General features: G+C 43.6%; 1 protein-coding gene across 3 annotated transcripts in view; it reads left to right on the top strand.

The window, feature by feature from the left end:
* Nucleotides 1-22,801, top strand: part of SLC1A2 (solute carrier family 1 member 2) — a 144,693-nt gene extending 121,892 nt beyond the window's left edge. For all 3 annotated transcript variants that reach the window (XM_046014959.1, XM_046014958.1, XM_046014960.1), the window contains exons 10-11: nucleotides 10,025-10,256; nucleotides 13,364-22,801. In XM_046014959.1, the coding sequence (XP_045870915.1) occupies nucleotides 10,025-10,256; nucleotides 13,364-13,435 (304 nt within the window). In that variant the 3' untranslated portion in view covers nucleotides 13,436-22,801. The remainder of the gene's footprint in view (nucleotides 1-10,024; nucleotides 10,257-13,363) is intronic.
* Nucleotides 22,802-25,519: the final 2,718 nt, after the last annotated feature.

Raw genomic sequence — 25,519 nt, forward strand, 5'->3', positions numbered from 1 at the left:
TGCTAAATTTCACCACAGAGTTGCTGTGTGATAACCAGGGGCCTTTCCACACAGGAGGAAAGACCGAGGAAGCTATTGAAATGAACTGTGTTTCCCCTGTGACTTTCACTTCCAGAGTGCTCTGCCCCTTGGCTCCTTGAACCCCCGGAAATGGCATACTACTCTTGTCTACATTACCTGTCTCTTCTTGGGCTTATGTCTGAGGCCTGAAATCCACCATTAGAGACTGATCTTTTTATAAAAGATCATTGCAGAGATAACCTTCCCTCATGATCATGCAAATGCCTTTCTTTGAGTGAAAAAATCTGGAAATGGAGAAAGGGAGCTGGTACTTGGTGGATTCCGCCATTTTCTTTACATGTGGTAATGATTAATGCCAGAAGAGCCCTAAGGAGTGTTTCACAGATGACGAAACCAGAAATCAGAAGAGTTAAGTGTCTTGCCTGTGGGCACAAGAGAGCTTGGGTGGTCAGGTCAGGACCCTTTACCACTACCCCCATCCCTGACACAACTTCCTACTTGACCAGGCAGATCTAGCGGTGGGCAGAAAGCAGAGAGGCGCTCAGTCAGAAAGGTTTGGGGAAGACAGACCTATTAGGGTCACCCCCAGTTCCACAGAATAACCAGGGAATTTTTCGTTTGACCTGGTTTTTTTTTTTTCCTCCTCCCCAGACTAAAACAAAACATCAGAAAAGCCTAAATGGGGACAAATGGGGTCCAGTCAAGGTTTCTGCTACTCTGAGAATTCAAGCCCTCCAGCCATTGTGGGCGCTGGACTTCTTGGCAGTCATTTGCTTCCAAGCCTGTTGGATGAGAGCCATTCCATGAAACGTCTAAGACCCTACCCACTTCTGACCTAAATGCTAGCGAATGGAATAGGAGAGCTGGGTCCTCCCCATCACCCCACACCAGCGCTCACATGTTCGTACTTGCGCCAAGAGCAGGGCGTCCTAACTCCAGGGCAGGAACGTGCCAGCAGAAGGGAGTTGGCTGAACCCAAAACTGATGATACAGTTGGATTAACTATATTGATGAAACTCTATATGAAAAAACTCAATCCCAGGCTGGCGTGGGAAGGAAGGAACAAATGAAGAGCTGTCTTCTGGTTCTGGGGTTGGATCTCAGGTGCGGGAGGGGGCGGGGGCTCTGTGCCCAGAGAAAAGAAAGCAAATAGTCAGGAGCCCTGGATCTGAGCTCCGCACTTACTCTTTGTGTGACTTTGAGCAAGTTACCCTCCAGACTTCAGCTCTGTCATGTGAACAGTGAGAATAATGACTTGTCAGCTTAAAAGCAGAGTCTAGACTCCATGCCCTTGAGTGCCCTACTGGTTTTAAGACCTGAACTAGGATTTTGCGGGTGATGGATGTTTGTATACAAATAAGCCTGAACGTTCCTTTTAAGAAGAGGGGGAAAAACAGGGAGGGTAGAAGAGCCTGGGAAAATGTGTGTAAGGGTCTGTAGCTAGGTCAGATCTGCTTTGAATTAGTAATGGCGGCACATTCTTGCTCACCAGCAAGTGGAGCTCTGGAAACACACTCTTGGTCATGGGCTCTGTGGCCACTGGGTGCCCGTTACAGTGTGAGTAGGGTCAGGGGGAAGAGGTGACTCAGATGTACAGGGGGAGGCTGGCCATTCCCTAGTGAAGTAGTCAATGGTGGGGGTGGGGGGGGAGTAGAGAAAAAGAAAACGTGAGGGGATTTTCTTTTTTTTCTCTCCAGGCAAAGCTTGTAAGCTCTCATAACTCTAGCAATTTTTCAATTTAAAACCAAACAAAGCCTGCAGTGACATTTAATGTGCCGCAGTGCCTGCCAGCTGCCGGAGACTGGCCAGCCTCATTACTGCCCGCCAAGCCCTGGATGCTTTTCGATGGGCAGGCTTGGCTGCTCTGTAAATGTCATGGTGAAAACGAAGATTCTGGGCCCCGAAAACTGCCGGAGTCCTCGAACACCGGATGGGCGGGGCTGGTAAAACCAGAACCTTCCCCAAGGTCCAAGAAGCCCTTTGTGTCAGGAATCCTCAGCACCTATTTCTAAGAGAACTTGCTGACACCCCCGTCTCTTGGAGGGAAGCAGGAAGGAGCCAGTACCAGGAAGAGGTAATAAATAACCAGGTCTGGCCACAGGTGGCAAAAGGAAAGCCAAAATACAGTGAAACCCAACGGGATCCATGACCCACTTATCACGTAAGATTGCTGGAGAGATCATTTCTTGGGACATATTTACTAGCTGGGGGACAGAGTTGAAATTGAACTTACTAGAAAGACTTATGGCCTCCCTCCTGCAGGGGGAGCTCCGGAACTCCCTGTTAGCATCCCTCCCCAGAGGGACTAGAGCAGTGATGCTCAAGCTTGAGCATGCGCCGAGATCTCCTGGAGATTCGGGAGGTCTGGAGTGGGGACCAAGAATTAGTATTGCCAGTGATGCTGAGGATACAGGCCAGGGACCTCACTTCCAGAAGCCATGGATTAGAGACAGGGAAGGGAGAGTAGGAGTCCCTGATTTGGGGATACCAGCACTTCGATTCTTTTTCAAGCAGGGCTTCAACTCATGACCCTGAGATCAAGACCTGAGCTGAAATCAAGAGTTGGATACTTTACTGACTGAGCCACCCAGGCACCCCTCAGTTCTTCTCTGAACACCAGTTGGCCGTTCTCGCATCTAGTCAATAAAAACGATGGAAAGGACTCAGGATACCAATAGCTCATACTCAGCAAGTACCCCTTTAATATTAGACAGTATTCTAAGCACTTTACTTGGACCTGTTTAAAAGTTGCCCCAAATCACGAGGCAAGTAATGGTATTATCCCCATTTAACGATTGAGGAAACAGAGGCTCACGGAAAAGTAGCTTATCCTGATTGAGTGTATGTTGAATGGCTGATCTGGGACTCAAACCCAGATGATCTGGCTGTTCCTTGAGGGTCTGGGCCCATCCACCTGGATTCTTGTTCTCTTATTCGAGACACACGCATACACGTATACACACAGAAATGGTTGAAGCCCTATTCCGTGTCTGGTAGAAGAAGAAACGAGTTCCTACATCTGCCATAGCTCTGAAGATTCTAGGGGCTTATGTTTAAATATTTGCTTTGATTTTCCAGTCCCATAGAATTCTCTCTATGTTACCCATTCTATGTCGACCTTGGGATGGGTTGTGACCCTTTCTCCTAAGTCCTTCCCTCTCCTAACAAAGCATCCCTGGCTCAAGGCGGTGAAACTACAGATCAGGGGTGCGGTGGGGGTGGGGCTACAGTTCTGCACAGCAAAATCAATTTTTAAAGTATCACAAAAGAAATACGGAAAAACAAGGGGAGGCGCAAAGCTCAGGAGAGTGATAAGATGAAAATGAGAAAATGTCCCTTTATCTACAATTGAATCTTGAGTTTAGTTTCACTGAAGTAATCACTTAGTTTCAGGTAGCCTGGAAACAATATGAGGCACCACTTTTCTTTTCAAAGAAGTCCTTTAGTGCCCTCCCCAGTCTCCTCTCCCTGCTCTGTTTTGCCCTTCCATCCCTGTCTCTCTATGCCTTGCCCTTCCCTTCACCTTGTGTTCGCCCCCAGCAATCAGGACACCTCTCTGGTTTTTGAAGGCGAGGTAATTTAGGCTGTCTGCGTCTCCTTCCTCCTCCCTCTACATCTTGCCCTGGTCCTAACTTCTCACCGCCAAGACAGCCAGCCAGACATTTGCCGAACAGAGAGACAATTCTCTTTCTAGAGTTTTTCCGTCCTCTTCAACAACCCATCCTTGCCCTTCCTCCCTCACATGCCTGCCCACCCCCCTCCCTCCACCTTGCCCATGTCACCAACCGAGACCACGTGGTATCAGCACTCAAAGAGCTGATGGTCTAGTAATGGGGACAGATGTGGTTAAAAAAAAAAAAAAATCCCAGCCGAGTTGTGCTAAGTGCAAAAAGAAGAGTGTGCAAGACTTGGTGGAGGAAACAAAAGAGGAAGTGGTTTACTCCCCTTTTCACTTGGACTCCTGAGGAGGAGGAAGAGGAGGAGGAGGAAGAGAAGGATGAAGAGCCTGACTGGGTTTGTATCCTGTGCTCTTTTATATGCAGAGTTTGGCAGAGGCCCCCTTGATGACAGACGTTCAGGACACATTAGCACTTACTATCTTCTCAACATGCTTGGAAGGAGGGATTATTTCCACAGTTGACAAATGAGAAAGCTGAGTAGGAAAAGCTACGTTCCTTGCCCTGCTAGAGCCAGGATCGCAGCCCGGGCTCCCATCCAAAGTTCACGCTCTTCCCCAATGCTTCGGCGGGCCCTCCTTCCCTTCTCATCCCCATGTGGCTTTAGCCTTCTGATGGTTCGGGTCGTGCCAGCTGTCTTAGGTCTGGGGCCTCGGTGACCCCTCTGCCACGCTGTGCACCCTGCATTCTAAGAGGCAGACATGATGGTTTGTGTCTGAATGCTAAGTTGAATCACATGAAATTGCCAATGTTTGGCTTTAGGGAACTGTCAAAATGGCAATTTCATATGGCTCAGCCCAATACAGGGAACCAGATGGATTTTGGGTGACCTTGCTCCCTTGGCTCTGTTAGTTCATGAGAACCAGGACTGTCAGACAATTCTAACACCCTCCTGCCAGTGGATTTAGATCAAGAGATAGAAAAGAGAGAAAGAGGACCGTGGCAATTGCCTTTCTCCCAGGGAAGCAGACCAGGTTTTTTAGTGTGAATAACGAAGGCAAGCCCATCTTTTGTCTTTGATTCCTGGTGGCCCCAAAGCTAGAGGACCTGTGGGGAATCCCCTTCAGTGAAAGATTCTGACCTCCTCCCCCGGTCTCCTCATCACAGTTCTGATACACAGTGTCCAGACCCAAGGATAGCATCAAGCACTCCAAAATTCTTTTTACCAAGTAACCTTGAAGCACTTGAGGTCAGCAGGGTTTCCTGAACAGTCAGGACTGGTTGTGAGACAAAATGAAAGTATTTGCCTGTGGAGAAATTTCCACGTGGGAACCGCAAACTCCCATATCCTGCTTTTAGCCAGACTTGGACTTTCCCAGAGTTGGTCAGACATTCCCCCAGTGGCCTCTGCAGCAAACTAAAAATTCTATCTCCTGTCTCCCTCCATCGTCCCTTCCCTCCCTTCACCTTCTCAGTCAGTTGTCTTGAATACATTGATAACAAATAATGGCGCCACTTTCTCTTTCTCATTCAGTTTCTTATCCATGGTGAGCCATCTTCTCTCTCTGCCTCTGGCTTGTACCTGCCCTTCAGTAATGGCCTCTCTGTCGCTAAGACCAAGGGGCACTTTTACTTTTCTTCCCTGACCTCTAGGCTGTAACTGACATTCTCCACCACACCTTTATTTTTGAAACACGCTTCCCCCCAACTCTTCTATTTTTCTTCCATCTTTACAGACTCTTATGCCTGTGCACATTCGTTGACTCTTGGTCACCCTCAGGGTCCTAGACAAGACTGCCTGCTCTTCTCACTCTCCATTCCCTCCAAGGATGGACCAACACACCTGTGCGTGGCATCCACCCATCGCCTCTTTAGGTGTCGACTCCTAACTCATTATGTCTCTCCTGATAGTCCATATTCCCAACCACTTGTGGGACCTCTGCTTTGCTGGCTCCCAGATTTCAGACCTGGTATGTTCAAGCTGTATTGAGAACATTTCTCATCCCAACCTTTTGTATGCCTTACATATGGTGGCACTGCTCACAGACTGCCTAAAACCAGAAACCTGAGAGGAACACTTGACTCTTTTCTCATTTATTTTCTATAACCAGTCAGTCCTCAAGTCCTGTAATTCTGTCTTGTAACCTTCCACCACACCTTCACTAAGCGGATTTTGCTCTTTCAGACTTGCTCTCCTTCAGACCATTCTTCATACTGGAACAAGCATGGTCTTGCTCTCCAGTGACTCCTCATCACTCTTGGGATAATGACCTGACTCTTGAACTTGGCTGACAAGGCCATACACGATTTGGTCATTTCTTACCTTCTGCCTCTCATGCTACTCATTTGCCTCCTGAATGTTCTTAGGTGTTCTTATCCCCTCAATTTTACATTATTAATTTCTTTTCTGCTGCTTTATCTCAGACTTATCCTTAGGACTTAACTTGAGATACTTCTACTCAAGTCTTTCCTGGGGCCCAAGCATAGTTAAAATGTCCTACCTACAAAATCCCACAGCACCCAGCACTTATTCCTACAAGAACATTTATCTCACTCTGTGGGGGACACAGAGAAGTAAAGAGAGTGTGGGTTCCAGTGGGAAGAGGAAGCATGGGAAGGGCTTTTTCTTGTTCTTTGTTGCCAGCGCACTGGACATAATGTCCTGCCCACATTAAGATGCTCATTGTGCATCTGTCAAATAAATAAAATGAACTAACAAAGAACTCACCAAGTATTAGAGTCTGTGTTCTCTTCTTATTTCCACATAGCCATTTGGATGCTCTTGTGCTCCTGCAGTCAATCTTTAATGAGTTCTTAAGGCATGCCGGATATTTCTTGAGAGGTGATTTGCTCTAGGTAAGACAGTCAGAAGATCTGGGTTAGGTTTCTAGCTCTAAGTCTAGGGCCCTTCCCTTCTTGATTTTGGTGTCAGACATCAGTATGTTTTGGTTCTACCCGATTCCATTCATTCCTGGCCTGATAGCTATTTCCTCTGGTCAGTTTATTTTCAAATTCAAGGAGGCCTGAGGGTATGGGAGAGAACAGATATTCTATTCCAGAAAGTCGATTCAGTGGCTGTGCTGGAGAGTTGGGATCTGATGTCAAAGAAAGTCAAGGGTTGAGGAAATGAGAGTTTGTAAACTTATATCACCCATTTGGGTGGCAATGGATTTGTTAAACTGAAAATTCATTAACCCTTGAGTATAGTGTCTTGTGTTTTTGCCCATATGAAGGGGGTGATGGCTCTTCCCAAAAGGGAAGGAGCCAGCATATAATGAATATTCACTATGGGTCAGGAACTGGTTATATCTTCTTGAAATCCTATAAAATAGGTATTTTGCCTGCTTGAGAAAAATTCTGGTGGGGGAAATGACCCAGGTTATACAGTTAGGAAGTGGCTGAGCTGGTTTCAGAATCAACGCTGTCTGGCTCCTGGGCACTTTGCATTGTGGATTCTGGAAGCACACTGCCTGTGCTTGAATTCGGTTCTGTGAATTTATTAGGATGTGTAACTTTGCGAAGCCCCTCAGAGTTTTCATTTCTTAAATATGAATACTAAGTTTGGAGGTTCCTTAAGAAATGGAAAATAGAACTACCCTATGACCCTGTAATTGTACTACCAATATTTACCCCAAAGATTCAGATGCAGTGAAAAGAAGGGCCATCTGTACTCCAGTGTTCATAGCAGCAATGGCTACAATCGCCAAACTGTGGAAAGAGCCAAGGTGCCTTTCAACAGACAAATGGATAAAGAGGTATGGTCCATATATACAATGGAATATTATGCCTCCATCAGAAAGGATGAATACCCAACTTTTGTATCAACATGGACGGGACTGGAGGAGATTATGCTGAGTGAAATAAGTCAGGCAGAGAGAGTCAATTATCATATGGTTTCACTTAGTTGTGAGCATAAGGAATAACATGGAGGACATTAGGAGAAGGAAAAGAAGAGTGAATTGGAGTAAATTGGAGGGGAAGACAAAGCACAAGAGACTGTGGACCCTGAGAAACAAACTGAGGGTTTTAGAGGGGAGGGGAGTGGGAGGTTGGGTGAGCCTGGTGGTGGGTATTAAGGAGGGCACGTATTGCATGGAGCACTGGGTATGTTGCATAAACAATAAATCTTGGAACACTGAAAAAATTAAATTAAATTTAAAAAATACTTCTTGCAACATTTGTAGAGAGATTAAACAAGGTAATACCTTGTAGAGCATATTTCTAGACATATTAAATGTGATGTATCAACTGCCATTCTCATCACCATCATCACCATCATCAGCATCATCTCCACCACCCCTGCCTTTGGTCCATCTGCTTGCCAGTAAGGTAGATCCTTCTGGGCCATGATATAAATGGATACTCAGAGAATTCCTCTTCACCTGAATGCTCTTTGGAATTTAACAATTGGTCAAGGATGTTGGGTGCATGGCTCAGGACACGTGCCGGGTGGGACTGAAAGTAGAGTTGAAACACATCAAAGGCGACCAATGCTATATGATGGATAAATAACTCAGCAGGTTAGCTGGGATGCCACCGTAAGGATTGTTCTGCAAATAAGGTTAATGTTTCCAGGGGGAGATGGTAGCTTAACTCGGCGTGTTTGGGCATTCTACCCAGTTGCTGCCAAAAACAGACTTAAATTGACTTGATAAGATTTATAGTAATATTTAGAGTACATATCGTGTAATAACTAATGTTTTGTGAGCTCTTGCTAAATGTCTCAGAGAATTCTGTGCTAAGCACTTTCTTATCTTATTTAATCTTTGCAACAACCCAGTGTCACAGACATTTTTATTATTTTGATCTCACAGGTGAGGCCACTAAGGCTCACAGTTAAATGTTAAGTATGATCAGTGCTGTCCAGCAAGTAGAAGGAAAAGCTGGCATTTGAATCCAGGCTGTCTCTAGACGTATATATCTTAACTATCATCATGAATACCTTCTCATCCCTTCACGCCAGGTCTTCTTACCAATCTTGGCTTTAGGTGCTTAATTTTGTGGAGGACCTCAGGCGCCAGTCTTCATTCCTGTTCAGACTCTATTACCCTGAGGCAGATTCTCCAAAGCAAAAGGGAGGAGAGGAGCATTCTCAGATGGAGATATGCTCCTGAGAGCTGAAGTTGGGTTCTGATCTTTATTTTTGCATGCGGAACATCTTTCCATTTGAAACCAGAGGCTGGCAGGCTCACAAGCTTCTTGCAAGGAAGTCAGGCCAGATTCCTCCTGGAGTGGCTTCATTTCTCTAATGAGAAATAGATTTAATAGTAGCAACTAGAATTTATTTTAGGCCTTTGTTCTAAGAACTAATTAAAACTTCCACTTTGCCTTGAACTAATTCTAGGATCCTTATGATTTTTTTAATTAAAGGTTAGAGTGTCCTGGACTATGACGTCTTTAGCAACACTTTTGCCTAAATTCTTTCTTTTTTTAGAAAAAAAGGTTTTGATTTTCCAGCATCCTTCTTTTTCAGACTTCTAGTATCTCATGCACATGGTTAAAAGGACTCTTAATACTAATTGTACTAAAGGACTAGAGAATGCAATTTATTCCTAACAACTCCATTTTCCTGGTGTTGACTTTCTAAGAAGGAGAGTTCTGGACCATCCAGTTTTTTCAAATCAGAACTTGGGGAAAAGATTTGAGAAAGGGGTTTTCTTGACACTTCCTGATTCAAGAGGCACTCTGGAAGATTTAATTTTTTTAGGTTAATAGAGAGAGCATGGCAAAATATTCTGGTTTTTCCAGGACCCACAGCCTCTGCCCATATGGGTTAGGGAGAAGATTGTGGCTGGGTTTCTCATCCATTAGCTGTGTCCGTGTGTATGTACGCGTTGGGGGAAGAGTGAGGTACACAGGGAAAGGTAGTGTTAGTTTCAATCCTTACAAAGAGATGAATTCTCTATTACAGGAGAATTCACAGGTAGAATTAATAAGTAACATAAGAGGAGGTAATCTGGAGTCTTTGAAGAATGGTTTACATCAGGAGGGATTGCTGGACACCACTAGTAGTGTCCTTCTACTTGCTGGAGCCTCGATACCAATTCTGAGATCTGAGAACTATTTTCTTCCAATCCTTCCTTCTCTCCTTTTTCTTTGCTATTGTTTATTGGGGTTTTTTTTTTTTTAACCATCCATCAGAGATTTTTCTAAACCCTTTATGTACATGATCTCATTTAATTTTCATACAAGCTGATGAAGTATGATTGTCATCTCCAATTGACCAACAAGGAAATCAAGGCTTGTAAAAATTAAGTAACTTGCCCCACATCAGACAGAGGGAAAATCAGAGCCAGAACTCAATCCCAGGTTTCTCTGGTTCTAGACCTTGGCCTCTCGGCCACCGTGTCATTCTTCACTAAATGTTTTCTGTTCTTTGTTCCCAGGGACAGGATGAGAACTTCAGTCAATGTTGTGGGGGACTCTTTTGGGGCTGGGATTGTCTATCACCTCTCCAAGTCTGAGCTGGATACTATTGACTCGCAGCATCGAGTGCATGAAGATATTGAAATGACCAAGACTCAGTCCATTTATGATGACGTGAAGAACCACAGGGAAAGCAACTCTAATCAATGTGTCTATGCCGCACACAACTCTGTCATAGTAGATGAGTGCAAGGTACCTTTCCCCTTCATGGATATTGAGACCTGTATATAATAGTGCATGCTCGATTTCCTAAGACAAGCACAAAAAATCCCTGCATGTATTACTGTTACATTTATTTCTCTGAAGGATCATGTAACCCAAGCTTCTGTGAGTCCCAGATCATCTAACTCTGTGTCTAACATGCCAGGAAATCATCAGGTCTTACAGTGGGGAGAGCCGATCACTTGCTTGGTTCATCCATGTGATGTAAAATATTCATTCTGATCCCCCCCCATCCAATGACTCCACAAATGTGATTGGTTTTCATGAACATTTTGCCAAAGAATTTGTGGTTTCTAAAGCTTTGCGGGATTTCAAATATTTTATTCCTTGAACAAAACACCAAGAGAAATACCCAGAATCGCTTACTTTACATAGCATAACTATTCCTTCTTGCTGTATATTAATTACATATTGGTCAAAAATATGCCCACCCAACTTTGCACAACTATCTTTCCCTTAATTATTTTTGTGAGAAGGTGAGTTTTGAACTGGCAGTCATTTTGCTCCCAAGAATGGGGGAGCTATTTCAAGTAAAGGACAACCATACTTCAGGACAATTATCCATAGATAACCACGTTTCCTACAGTGGCAGCCCTATCTTTCCTGAATCATGGATGTTCTGGCCTCTTTCACAAGCTGTTGGGTACTAAGACTTCAAGCTTGATGAGCTCTGTCTAGCCTTCATTGTAACTAACTTGACATTGTCAGAGACAGAGTGTCATGACCAGAGTGAAGCAAACTTGGAGAAACCCTGGCAGGTGAGCAGAGTCAACTCCGGGGCTGGGTTACTAATATGGTTCTGGGAAGCAACTGAGGGCGATCTATACCCGATACAGATTTCTGATCCTTTTTGACTCCTGTTGACAAGATCTCATTTAATACTTAATTTCTTCCTGGGTTCCTTCTGGGTCATTCCAGATATAAACCATGGCTTCTGCTGGACAATTAAGGGTAGCATAGGAGTGATTCTCTTAACTGGCCTGTAACATAGACCCAGAAGTCTAATGGACCAGCAACCATCTTTTGCTCCTCTCCTCTATATCAGGTACATGAGTGGATGAGCCGAGGCTCCAGTACAAATTAAGTTGCCCATCAAGTGACAACTGCAAAAATTAATTGACTCAGTGAAAGTGATTCAAATTTTTAGAAATTCAGATGTACCTAAAGCATATATTCTATTCTCCTGGAAAGTTAATGTTTCCCACATCTAAATGAACATGCTGAGTTATTCCCCATCAAAATGTTAGTTTGGGCCAACAAGGGTCCACATTCCCATGGAATGGCTTTATGCTCTATTTAACAAGTATTTATTGTGTGCCTTGTGGGGTTTCGCTGAGCACCTCCATCTCGTTCCTATGACCTCCTCTATTTTGATCATTCATCAAATGTTTTTTGGGGGCCCATTATCTGCCAAGTCCTGACATGGGCATGGGAGGACAGCAAAGTGAATGTATAATTTTGTAGTAAAGGCTTAAACCTCCTCTGGTCCGTTCTCTGCCTCACTATTTTTAAACACCAAGATGGGAGACATCAATGCTTCCTGCCAGTCCCCCACTCCTTCTTGCTTTTCTGTTACCCAGGAAGTTGGAGGAGATAGAGATGGGATGGACTGGTGAGTGGAGCCCTAGCTTCCTTGAACCCAGCCAGAAAAAGAAAGAAATGTTAAAAAACAAAAAGCTGCTGTCCCAGCTACTTTGGAAACACAGGTCCCAGTATTCAACTGTGATGACAGCAACCGGGCCCACCCCCGAGTGCTGCCTGGTGTTCCAGAGGCACCTGAACTTGACCTATGATTCTGGACAGCTCTTGATCTTGTTCATCACTCAAAGGCAACTAGGCACATTCAAGGTCAGAGTGAACAGACAGCAGATAGTTTGTTCCTGGCAGTCTTTCCTGACAGTTCACCGAAGGGGAAACAAATTTGCTGCAGCTCTGGTCAAAATGTTAACCGCTTCAAGCATCGTCGCGTCCTATTGGCCTTTTCTATTTTCAGACTCTTGCCTTTGTCACTGTAGTTGAAGTTGTGCGTGAACTTTTACATTTTTATCAGAATAACTGCATGTAGGATGGTCATGGCTTGTTGCATGGTCTTTCTAGAGGAATATGGGGGGCCTGCTGGGGTTTGGAGGAGGAACACAACGAATAGCTTTTATCTTCACACGCTTGGTTTCGTTTTCTGTCCCTGGCATGTTGTGTGTGTTCCTAACGCATGTGTTTCACTTCCACTCGGGTAAGAAGAAGCTCGGATTTCTTTCAAACATTGCTGCATTTGTCATATTTCCATATCCTAATGCTTCCATAAATCCAGTCTCTCCATTATGTGGAATATCAGTCGTGGGTTTAAGTTTGCACATGACGTTGAGGACAGACAGACAGAAGGTAAGCTAGGAAACGACTTAGAAGCGGAGGGGAATACCTCCCGTTCGGTGTAAGGGTTCAGTTCGCTTAGAGCCAGGGAAGCCCTGATACAGACAGGCTGGTGGGGATACCTGATTATGAAATGTCTGCGTTGAAATCACTTAGGTCTGCTTGTCACGGATCTCTGGCTTTTAATCCCTTCTTTTCTTTTTTCACCTTTAAAGCCTGGATAGCGTATCTGGTATCCAGACCCTCTCGATCTCTGATTTTGCAATTGGGCACGTATAAACCGACCTGGCCTCCTTGGGACTGAACCTTTCACACGCATGTGTAGAACTAGCTGTCGAGTTCCGGGGGGTTTTCTCTGGTTGTATGGAGTAGCACAAGGACACTGTTTTGTTAAGGGCTGCATTCTTAGATGATGGGTCCGTGCGCAGCTTAACACGCCCCAACCCTAAAATCAGAGTGGAAGTTATTCTCCAAACTGCAGACTGTCTCTAGCTCCTCCATACTCCCCAAGGCCAATGTGGACTTTTCAGATTTACAAATCCATGTTGAAAAGCAAGATGGGCTCCCAATCTGCTGGGAAAGAATGACATTTAAAAGTAGTAGGGAGGTCGTAGAGTGAAGCTTGGATCTGGTGCTCCTCCGTATAACCCGTGGGGGAGGTTTTCTGGTTCGTGGCCTGTTAGCTGGATGCTGATGATAATTATTTTCAGGTGACTCTGGCAGCCAACGGAAAGTCCGCCGACGGCGGAGTCGAGGAAGAGCCGTGGAAACGTGAAAAATAAGGACATGACTCTCAGCAAAGTTTTGAACAAACTCCCCAGCGTATCTTATGGTAAAAAGAGAATATAAACAAGCTGTCTTTAAAAAGGAAAAAAAAAAAAAGCATCTATTTCTGTGTTTACTTAATCTGTTAGCCGAGGCTTCGAGGATCTGTCGTGAGTCAGTGATAGGCGCGGTGCGGCGTCTTTGCCAAGTGATGCTTTGTAAATGCCTCATTTTCTCACCTGTGTTACTGTCTGAACGGAGGCTGCTGGAGGAATCCGTTTGAATTGCAGACGCGTTTTGGCCAGCTTCCCTTTACTCTCTAAATGTAGAGCCGCAGATCCTCTTTTCCCAGGGGACACGACTAAAGTGATGTGGTGCATCCCGGGGACTTGGGATAAAGAGCAGACACTCAGTGTGTGATTCCTTCAGGTGGCGTCCCTGCTTCTGCTTTGGTACGCACAAGAGATTCTGTTAGAAGCCTCTAGACGTGACTCTCTTGAAATGTCTTAGGGGCGGCCCATGTGTTGATTAAAAGCAAACCCCTGTCTTCGGGAACTCTGAGAATCTACCTTCTGTATACTCTTTCAACTGAATATTTCAAAGAGAATGGTAGTGGGAACCGTGCTCTTCAAGTCAGCCGATTAAGGAACCCACTGAGTTTCTGCTCTGCGCTATCCAGTCCTGGGAAGTCATTACTGAAATTTCAAAGGAGGTCTCGTAATTTGCTCTCAATGATGATAATGGATTAGGATGCAATCTGCATAGCGCTCCTGTGCATGTGGACAAACGTGAGAGAGCACAGCCAACGTCAACTTTAATCAGAGTCAAATGTTCCAGTTCGGTTGGCATTCACCTGGCAGAATGAAATCGAGTGAGATGACTTGATCGATGCTTTACTTTCTTTGTTCCAGTCGTAAAATTCTTTTTTGGATTTCCAAAAAAAAAAAAAAGACATTTTTAATCACAAATTATTTCAGTCACAATCTCATTAACCTAGAAGGCCTAATCATTCTACTCTCCTTACAGGTAGAGAGGACAGCTATGCTGGCTGTGCTGCCTTTAAGTCCATCTCTCGATAAAAACAAAACACTGTCCATGATCTAACACATAGAGAGCTCTCTCTTGTATTCTCTCAAAGCACTTGAATCTAGTTACAGGGCACAGTTGAAAGCAGAGCCAATCTGCTTCCCAGTCTTCTGTGTAGCAAGGAACAGGAAACAAACGTGCAAAATCCCATAAAGGTGACATTCCTATGGCAAAGTCAAGACAGCCTTGAGCCATGAAATGGGAGCAGACGATGGCTCCTCACAATTTCAAGATGGCGTCTTCAAGGCTATTATGGTTTGAGGAGTCAGTACTGTAAGGGGATTAGCACTGTGCCTTGTAGGCCGTAGGCACCCAACGAATCCCAATGGTGGATTGTGCAGACTAAACTTATCAGTTTCTCTGCTATCCTTTTCTGTTGAATAACTCACAGTATTTTCCTAAGGTTGCAGGCTCTGGGAGGTTTGTGGGAACTTGAACCTGAATCACTGAGAAATAAAGTACATTGACTGACTTCGAGAAGTGTGTAGAAACTTGGTCTACACATAGGAGTCAGGTGGTCATCAGAGACTTCCAGATGGGTGGTGGGTACACCAAGAGTTGTACTGTCCAAATGCTCTGAGAAGAGGTTGTACATAGACATCACAGACCCTTTATTGCCCATTCCTGGTGACTTTTCTCTTCCAAACCAGACACCTTCGGAACATATGAGAGACATAAGATTCCGATTGCTTTTGTCTCTCATACCCTCGTTATTTTTGGATAAGGACCACCATTGAGCAGTATTAAGCAGCTTTTTGCATTTTTTTCTTTTTAGTGTCATTGGTCTTCTTCATTTTCATTAGATGGACGGTTAACTGGGTCACCAAGGACGTGTGAAATGCAGTAGTGGACAATAAATACACCCTTTAGAGCAGATATTGTGGGTCAGGGGGAGAGGTCCTGGATTTAGCTGTGAAACTGTTATGGATTGTCTTTAAGTGGTGCTCCCAAGAGCTTTGTGATGGAGAAGAGAAGGGTCTAGACAAGGCACCAAGGAGTTTGTGGGTTTTGCTGTTTAAGGCCAGCTTAGCACTTGTAAATACTGACATGTTTCTCAAAAGAGTAGTCTTAGGATCATCTCCCCAAGACTCTGCCTCAGTGTCTTCCTGCTTTGTTTTGTCTTCCTAGTTATCCTATAAAATATATAAGGGGACAATGTGTTCAGAAGAAGCAAGGTGTACAGCTTAGCAAAACATGTTTTTCTGGTTTTAGACTACTTGTAATACATCTCATGAGAACGTACTTAGGAAATCACTTTCATCTGGAAATTCACATCATATTACAAATGAATAATCTGTCAAAGTCAGGACTAACCCGAAAATCCAGGATGTATGTAGAGCTGACGTATGACTGTGATCTCTATTTTTTTTAGGTCTCGTTCATTCTTCTTTTGCCATGCCCACTAGGGCTTCCCTTGGCCAGCATGAGTGCCATAAACAGGACAAACAGATCCAGAGTATACCTCTAAGAACCCTTTTCTAAATAAGATACCCATAATCTTTCCGTTATGTACACAGATTTATATTAATAGGTTCACCACAGTTGTAAATGCTTGTGACAGTCCATTAATATTTGATGATGCATAAGTTATATATGGACACAGGAGGCCAGATCTACATGCTGCATCCCATAAGGTCTATAAGTCAGGGCTTTGGCAACACCATTTTGTTACAAACTCATTCACTCTTTTTAGGAATCCAAATCATTTTGAGAGAAAAATCAATTAAACAGACTTTCATCCTCCCCTTTATAATTTTTGCCCACAGGAACCCAAGTAGAATCACCATTTGATTACCAACTACAGTTCAATGAGCTAAATCCAATCAGCAGGAAGAATGGCTTCTCTCTCAAGCTAAGGCTTTACCTTAGGTCTTTGAGAATATGCCTCCCATGCCTAGCATCAAAGAAATCAAGGCAGTCGTCTAGATCACAGAAGTCCAGGTCTTCAGGTAGTAAGATCTGAACCACATAGACATCAGATTCAGTTCTTTATTTCCTACTGGGTGTGGAAACACAGCCTGTAGTCTTACTGCCTGAAGAAGTTACCTTGTCCCACAAAAGACAAGTATTCGCTTCTCCTCTGCAATATTGGTCGGCGGAAAGAAAGGGTGCCAAATGCCTCAATCTTGGATTTAGGCTTGTGGAAACTGAAAAAGGCTTAGGGGAAATTCAATTTATGGAGATATGTATTCCTGGTAGGAAATCTCAGGAATCCCAATGACTGAGTAGAGGGCCTCAGGCCATTTCCAACCTTGCATGGGGAATTACGTCACTTGCAAGTGTATCTAGTCAAGAAAACCTTTCAGGGTTGGGTAACTCATCTACCAGCTCCCTGAAAGGAAACCCAATCCTGCCACGTTTTGGCAAATACCACACTTCCTTTTGTTCTCAAAAGCAAACATTATGACAATATTTTACTTTTTTCAGAATCAAGGAGTCTATCTGTGCTATAGTTTCCCATGAAATACAGCAGTAAGTCCGAACAGGTACACAAATGCTCAGAGAGAATTTTTCTATGGTTCAGACCCTTGAAGGGAAGGTCTTCGTACTTCTCACTTGGCTTGATGGCCAAAAATGCTCAGCACTTTTACCCAACGGAGGTGGCTCTTCTTCCCTGATTTTTGATTCTTGGGGCCATACAGTTGTCTAGATTGCTGTTTTTGCCTTTCTTATTCTCCAAATAAATTCATCCCAAGGCAAGAAGAAGGACCAAGGAGATTTTTTTCAGTTGTCGTAATACCCACCTGGAATATTAGGGTCATGCTATGTGTCTTCTTCATCCCCTTCACCTACTTCACCCAACCCCCACTCTGGCAACCGGCAGTTTGCTCTATTTTTTCATTTTATCTTTTTATCTTTGCTCCTTGTTTTGTTTCTTAAATGCTCCATATGAGTGAAATCGTATGGTATTTTTCTCTGACTGGCTTATTTCACTTAACTTCATATCCCCTCTGAGAACCTAAAAAGAGTAAGTTTAAGCAAAGAAGGTGAAGGAATCCTGAAGTGAGAGTTTTATAAATCTAGTTGCCAGAAATGAGTGGCCTCAGGATCTCTGGTACTTTCTGGCTGAAATCTAGAATAAAGGCCATCGAGTGCCAACCCCGGCAGACACCATAGGCAGATTGTTCTCTTTAGGTGAAGCGAGTCCGAAGCTGCTCATACTATAGCTGCCCATGGTTTTCCCAAAAGGAAAACCCACGTTCCCGCTCCTCCTTCTCCTTTCTCATTCCACCTGTCATTGTTGCTGCTTGAGAGACTATTTAGTAAAACACCACATATGTTAGGGCAAGGGTTGGTTCTAGAAAAGATGACAAGGAATCTTCTTTGAGTACTATCTCATTTCATAGCAGAACATTGTGAATTCACATGATGACATAGGGAGGATGAGAAATAACGCCATTGGATACAACAAACTGACTTAGACTCTGCCAGTGTTGAGCTGTGTAACTTAGACAAGTTACTTGATGCCCAAGCCTCATTCTCTCCCATACCTAAAGCAAAGGGGTTGGATTAGGCGATTAAAACCCTCTTGGGGCCCTAAGAATCCATGATTTTATGATCTCTGCTTGAATTTCTTTTTTCATAAGAGGCTTACTACTGTGAAGTATGACTTGCTTACATTTTAAGTCAGAGTGGCCCACAATACAGAATAATCAATTTGGATTTTTTTTTTGTCCCCTTGGGACGATATTAAATTCAAGTCTCTCTCTTCCTTTGATGTTTTCCAACAAGCTTGGAAGATGGCCACGTTAATCTGTAGTTTGGTGTTCTGGGATACAAACAGACATCCTTTGACAAAACGGCCCTTGGCCTCACTCGCTGTCTTAGTAGAAGTAGTGATTCAGCTCAAAGAAGACGGTTGCCAGGGAGGCAGGGGGAGCATAAAGCCTCCCTCAGGGGCCGAGAATGTTCCTGCTGTAGTAACAGAACCGACTCCGAGCCCAAAGCACACAGTTTTCTGCACACCGTCCTAACTGCCAACCCACTATGGGACTTTGGGAACCTTTGGCAAATAAACTTGAACACTCTTAGGAGATTTGGTGCAAGACTTATACACCAATACCTTCCCTCCCTGCCCACACGCAGATGCGCATAGCCGAGCACAGGCTAAGCCTGGGCTAAGTCCCTTCTCTGCAGGGATATTTGCATTCATTTTCAAACGATCCTCTGGTTTGTTTTCATTGTGGACATCCTGTCCCAGCTAGAGAAGCTCTATCTTAGAAGAGTGGAGTTGGGCTGGTTTCTAGGGTAGATACGAGGCATGGTCTGTCTGCAAGGTGCCAGCCACCAGCACGGATTTGGAACACCCCCTCGCACTTTGTGGTACGGCTTCAATGGCCCCCTGCTTTTGTCCTTGCTCTGTGCTCATGCTTCTGCTAAATATGGAATAGGTTCGGTATTTACTTGGTTGCCAAAGAAGCCCAATTCTTTAGATTTGGGGAAACAAGATGTAAAAGTAGGACAGAAAGGACTGGATCAGGGTTTTTGCTGTTGTTTGGTCTTCGAGTGGAGAAGGCCTGAGGCAAGGGCAGCAAGACAAAAGCTAGTTCTCCACTGACCCATGGAAGAACCTGTAGACGAGCAAGAGAAGCCCGCACATTCTTACTTGATTCACTCAAATTATATCCTAAATTATTACTCATGGTTTTGTTCATTTGTTTGTTTTGTTTCTCCCTATGTCCAGCCTGGCTTCACCTTCCTACCTCCAGACCAAGTATCTATTTTGAGATTTTTAAAGTCCTTCTGATTGTCACACAGGGCCCTTTTGTGCTGAGACTAAACCCTGCTACAGAAACAGACCCCACTGTTTTGCAGAGTCAACACATGACTTAGAGCATGGGTCATCACAGGTCTCCAGTCTCTCCGGAGACACCCCTGATCCCTGGGTGAGTGTTGGAACATAACAGCTGACCGTGACCCTTGTCATTCCCGGTGCAGACGGGAATGATGCCGTCAGGGCCTTGCTCCCTCTGGGGCTCTGCTTCTCTCCATGGCATCCGTTCAGCCTGCCTAGAAATGGCCATTGCCTGTGGTAGGAGAGAATTGCATGTACTCACCAAGAAAACTGGTCTAGCACAGCTCTGAGGTTTCTCCCGCATGCGACGAATCCTCTGAGATGTGTGATCGGGAAGCTGGCCCACTGGTTGCTTACTTACTACTCCAGGAGAGTAATTGTCCTTACTAGGCACTCAACCTTGGGCATCCAGAACTTTCCATAAATCACCTTAACTTCCTCTCTTCTTCCTCCTCCCCCTGGGGAACCTCAGCATTGCATTCCCATGTTGCACAACACAGATCAGATTATCTGGTCGCTCTAGAGATTTGTATATAAAAGACTACTTTTGTGAGGATTTTTGTATATTGTTTTTCTATTTGTTTTCTACGGCTTAAGGAGAGAGCTGGCAAACTGTGAATCTAATTTGATCTTGCTGCCAGCAGATACATTTTGACTTCCTGATAAGAACCGATGTTACCAGGGACAACCCATTGCCCCATGATCAGTATCACACCCAGCGAAATTCCTCCAGCCCTGTGTTACATTCTTTTTTAAACAAATCCCTGGACTTCTTTGCTATTATTTATAAAGAGCATGAGGAAACGTATTTATAGTCCTGGATATTATATGTTTAATATTGATTTAGCCTTTAATAATGTTATAGGTTTGTATCTATTCTTCATAAATCACAGAGAGCTCAGTGTAGACTGAATTAATCTATTTCGTATCTGTAATTTTGCAGACAGATATTTTCTTATGGTATTTTCTATAAAACCACATAGGTAGAATTATAACTAATTAGAGCACAAGACATTTCTATGGCAACTTAGAGCCTATCAGTTGTTTCCTGAGCATATAACTGCGTTCGAAAAATTTAAGAATCTGGTCCTTCACGCTGCAATGAACAAAATGACCATAAAGAACGAGGAATCGCTTCAATCCCTTAGCTGGTTAAGATACGCATTTAAACAATCAGTCTTTTAAACTTGAGGAATGGTGCTAATTCCTTGTTTTTCCAGCTAAGCGTTCAAATTTCACCAAAGTAAGAAGACAAAAAATAAGGTGATGAGCATGGGATCATTTCTATATCAGAACTTCCCCTGCCTCCCCCCCACCATTTATGTCAAAATTGGCTTTGGAAAATCTTGAGTAGAGAGTTTGAGGGTGAGTGCTAGGAAGCAACTTGGGCCATATTTGTTGCAGTTCATGCTTGCCAAGCAAATTGCTAGTAAATGTCACACTGTTAGGTGAATTGAGCACATATTTTTAAGAAAAAGGTTATTAGTACTAGCTATGAAGCAATACCCTTAATCACTGGGGCTGGTTTGGGAGCTTAGAGTCACACTGAAATACTTTAGAAGGAGCCCAGGTAGATTCTGTCCTCAGGTGAATAACAATCTATGTAATTCCCCCAAAAGGCAAATCGATAGCCACTGTGAAGACCAGGGGGTCTTCCTTCTGCCAAACACACTTTCTGATATGGTTGTAGTGCTAGTATTTTTGCCATGTTTAGAGAAGATAGTCAATTCCATAGAAAGTGTACTGGTATGTATTTGAAACTGTTCCTCATTCAGCAAACAGATGAGAAGTGCCCTCAATTGGCAATGATTGTATCTGTGATTTTCGAGTCCATAGAGCTGTTCAAAGCATGAAGTTCTTGTGTGTCTATGGTAACTCTTGGTTCGCGCATGAAGAACAGTGCCTGTGCACTTTGTGTAGCTATAATGTAGGTATCTATGTGTAATTTCAGTGAAATGGTGTATAGATGTATTTTAATTTAATTTAAATGTTATTTTTGGCTATTCATCTAAATGCGGTAGACATGTCGATTGGGTGTTTTGGAAAACCCTACTTTTCCCTCGTAGATAACTAGTGAAGCACTTCTCCTCTTTTTAAATGTGATCTAGGGGTATGTATCAGTGAAGAATTTCTCTATGAATCCTTTGTACCAATGACTGTGTGAAAGTCTGGGCATCCAGCATCTTTGTAAATATGCAATTCCAAGCAAGGGAGGGTTGGGTGTGTGTCATGATTCTTAGTGAAAGGTCATCGGACATCTGTCTAATGCATGGCAAATACAATTGTGGAGCTTCTGACGATCTAGGCCTAAGTTGGAGTAGAATGAGGACACTTATCGACAGTCCTCCTTTGCTTGGTGGATTGGACTCAAGAGAGACAAAAAGTTAGCCTGCTTATGTGCATGCTCACATCCTGTCCTTAGGTAAAGGTATGCCTCTTTGGTTGCCAGATACTGATCAGGATGCTCACGACTTAGAGGTTCTGAAGAACCTTGTCCTGCTTGGTTTCTCGAGTCACGTTAACTAACTGCCATGTAGACAAAACCCCATGGAAGCACAGTTCTTGTAGTAAACTGTACAGATGTCCATATAAAGAACACTAGAGGCCCAGGAATGGTCAGTATAGAGCTTTGGGGTTGCAAAAAGACAACTGATGAGGCACAGATCCCACAGACGTGAAGGGAGTATGACCTCCACCTAGTAGGCTCTGTGTGCATGTTTTGAGTGATTGGAGATGAGGTAACTAATGCAAATATCCACTTTCCTCCTAAAACACACATTCTGTCTCATGATCACTACATGGAATGCCATAGCATCGACAGTTCCCATCACCCGTTTCTCCTCCCCAAGGACAGAGGAAAATTGCCGTGCACAGTTGGGAACATCAAGTGCCCCTCTCTTTTCACAAAAAGGGGGTGAAGCCTGCACGATCCTGTGAGGGCACAAAGCACACTAATTTTCAGTGGCTTCTCCAGTGATTGGAGTGAGGGGGTACGGATGGCGGAATAGGCACATTTTTCCTGGAAAATGTGGCCTCTTCAACTTCTGTCAGATTCCGTGTGGAAAACCTACTGAAAGAAAGCCAGCCTTTAGGCAGGGTTTCCTCGGAAGGTTCCTGTGTGTCCAGAATGAAAGATAAGAATAACTGTTTCCCTCAAGTTCACTGTCCCCATTGGTCTAAAGTCATGTAGCCCAGAGCACTAATAGCACATAGGTGTTTAAAGACTAATGAATGAAAACATAAGAGCTTCAACTAATTTTGGGGTTATTTCTTCAATATGGTACTAGGAGATGCCTCGTTGGCAAAGCACATTTGGGGTAGTTGAGATCTTTTGTTTTCACCTTGAGCTTTCTTACCATGTGGACTGATTACTGTAACATTTCATGTGTAAAATAACTGGATTTTCTTTATATACTGGAAGAAATCTGTGAATCCAATATTTCACTAAGTGTTTTAACTTTCGTGTATATATCTCTCATCAATAAATGTGCATTCTGATTTCTCTTGGTCGTTGCCTCTCCTTCAGTTCCCATTTTAAAGTAGCGTTGGTTCCATAGTGGGGGAGGGGTGTCTTTCCAGAAGTGTTCCTTCTGGAAAAACTGTGGACCGAAACGTACAGTGTCCAAATGAATATTTTCCAGAATGCCTAGGTATCTATGGGAGTCATGTCATACCTAAAGTTGGTGAAGTGGACAAAAATGGGATGCAATCCAAATTTTCCCGGTGAATAACTTGAGCTATCTCCCAAATCTTGGGGCTTGATCCAAGGTTTATTTCTCAGTTATCTGGAATGCCCATCACAAGTTGCCTCAGGGACTCTGTTGTGTACCATCTTCAGTGAGGGAGTCTGAGAGAGACTTCATAGCCATATTTCTGCAGGTGCCAAATTCAGGAGAAAGAGAACATGGCAGAAGTTACCCTGAGTCTTAAAGCTTCCTCTCACATGTCATGGACCTCATTTGTGTTCATAGTTCAATGACCAGAGGAAGTCACAGGGCTCTACCTAACCTCAGGGGGACAGGGAAATGCAGCCATACCAGGAAGAACACTGGAAATAGTTGCTGAATAGCTCTGGTGACTATCGGGCCAGAAGAGTCCTTAAATCATTCATAAAGGCTAAAATATGAACATATCATCTTTCAGTAGGTCCAACTGCACATTTTTTTCTCTAGTGCTGGAAAAATCATTGCTATGAAGGTGAGTAGCAAGAATTTGTCAGTCATGTTGTAGAAATAAAATGCATGGTCTTCAAAAGTAAGACCAGGCTCAGCATAATGGGATTCTCACACAATGAAAGGTATATATATATATATATATATATTCATATATCTATATATATATAGATATAGATATATGAATGGAGGCCCACCAAGAGAATGGCAGGTTCTTTTGACACATGGGGCACCAGAATACTGAATAGAATGGCTTAGATTAATTGAATTTTTCTCTCTCATTCTTTTTTGGGGAGATGAAAGGAAGCAAATATTTTAAATGAGTGAAATAGATAGATGGGATACACCACAATTCTTATGAATGTCAGTGATTTCTTTAAACATGCTTGTGAAAATGGACATTTCTTTTTAAGACACACTTTTCCTTCTTCCCTGGGAGTGAAGTATATCTCACATCACAGCCATCTTCAACATGTTATTAAAATTTCATTTACAGAAAATATGCTTGTCAGTAAGTTTCTGGGTGGCCATTTTAAGACCGATTATATGTGATTATTGTAATAATTATAATTATTACTCATTTTGGGGGTGAGAATAGAAGGATGAATAATGGACTCAGGGTTACAAGACATGAGTTCTTTTTTTTTTTTTTTTAAGGACATGAGTTCTGATCTCCATATAGTCACTAAAGAGTTGAGTAAACATGGTCAAGTCCCTTTGCAATTTGGAAGTTATTTTGGCATATTTAAAGATAGGGGTTTAGATGAGATCATTTCTAAGCTTTTGAACTCTGAAATTTACCTGTCGTCCTGGCTGACAGGTAAATTTATGTATATATGTATATACATCTTGTATGTATACCTACTTCTATCAAAGTGATGATGCCGCATGACCTAGAAGCACAGGAAGATATTACCATGTGCGAGAACTACAGCATCACCAGTGGTTTCCCTTGACCTTGTGCTCCTCCCTATCCCTGTGATCTTCTTCACTACCCAGGGGAAACTGACCCCAAGGAGCTGTGTTATCATTCCCCTGCTTTGAAAAAATGGTTTGATCTCACAGGTATGTGTGCCTGGACAAGCTTTGCTTATTTAAAGCCTTAGAAAAAGGGCTACATGTAGTCTTTTTGGACCTCTTTGTTACCTAATGTTGGGTTTTTGTGTTCATGTCATTACAAGTAGCTGTGGTTCATTCATTGTCACTGCTGTATAATGATACCGGTGGAAAATATGCCACATTTTGGTTATTCGTTTTCCTGCCAGTAGAGATTGCCTCATTTCCAGTTGTTTTTGTGTGTCAGACAGTGCTGCTGTGAACATTATTGTATATGTCCTTGATGTATAACCCAGGAGGCTTTGACATATGGGCTCCTAGATACAATAAAAAAAAAAAAAATGTGTGTGTGTGTCTGTGTGTGTGTGTGTGAGAGAGAGAGAGAGAGAGAGAGAGAGACTGGAAAGTACCTATTCAAATCTTTTATGTGTCCATGGCTCCTTCAGTGGGCCCATGTGTGGACCACCACCGGACCCCTGCTAATCCACTCACTGTTGGCTGATTAATGAAGCCTGTGTCACTAGTAGGAATACTGAGGCAAATGAAACCAGAACGTTTTGGGGAGGGGAATTTAAGTTTAAACTGAAGCGGGGTGCCTGAGTGGCTCAGTCTGTTGAGTGTCTGTCTGCCTTTGGGTCAGGTCATGATCTTGGGGTCCTAGGATTGAGCCCTGCATCAGGTTCCTGCTCAATGGGGGGTCTGCTTCTCCCTCTGCACCTCCCCCTCTCATGTTCTCTCTCTCTTTCTCCCTCAAATAAATAAATAAAATCTTTTTTTTAAAAGGTGAAAGCGGATGTGTTCTTTCCTCAGACTCACATGGTCCAGCCTTTAACACAGCTCCGAGGTCAGCTAGACAGGACCCACTAGATCTTTCCTCTCTTCTTTACCCACAATGCAGTGGGTCTGGCAAGCTCCGCCAGATGTTAGCAGGCTGTTTGTTATGATGCCAACCGTTGTTTGAGAGAAGTTACAGGAAGTCACAGGAAAACTCT

This window comes from Meles meles, chromosome 8 (assembly GCF_922984935.1).
Source record: "Meles meles chromosome 8, mMelMel3.1 paternal haplotype, whole genome shotgun sequence".
Lineage (NCBI taxonomy): Eukaryota > Metazoa > Chordata > Mammalia > Carnivora > Mustelidae > Meles > Meles meles.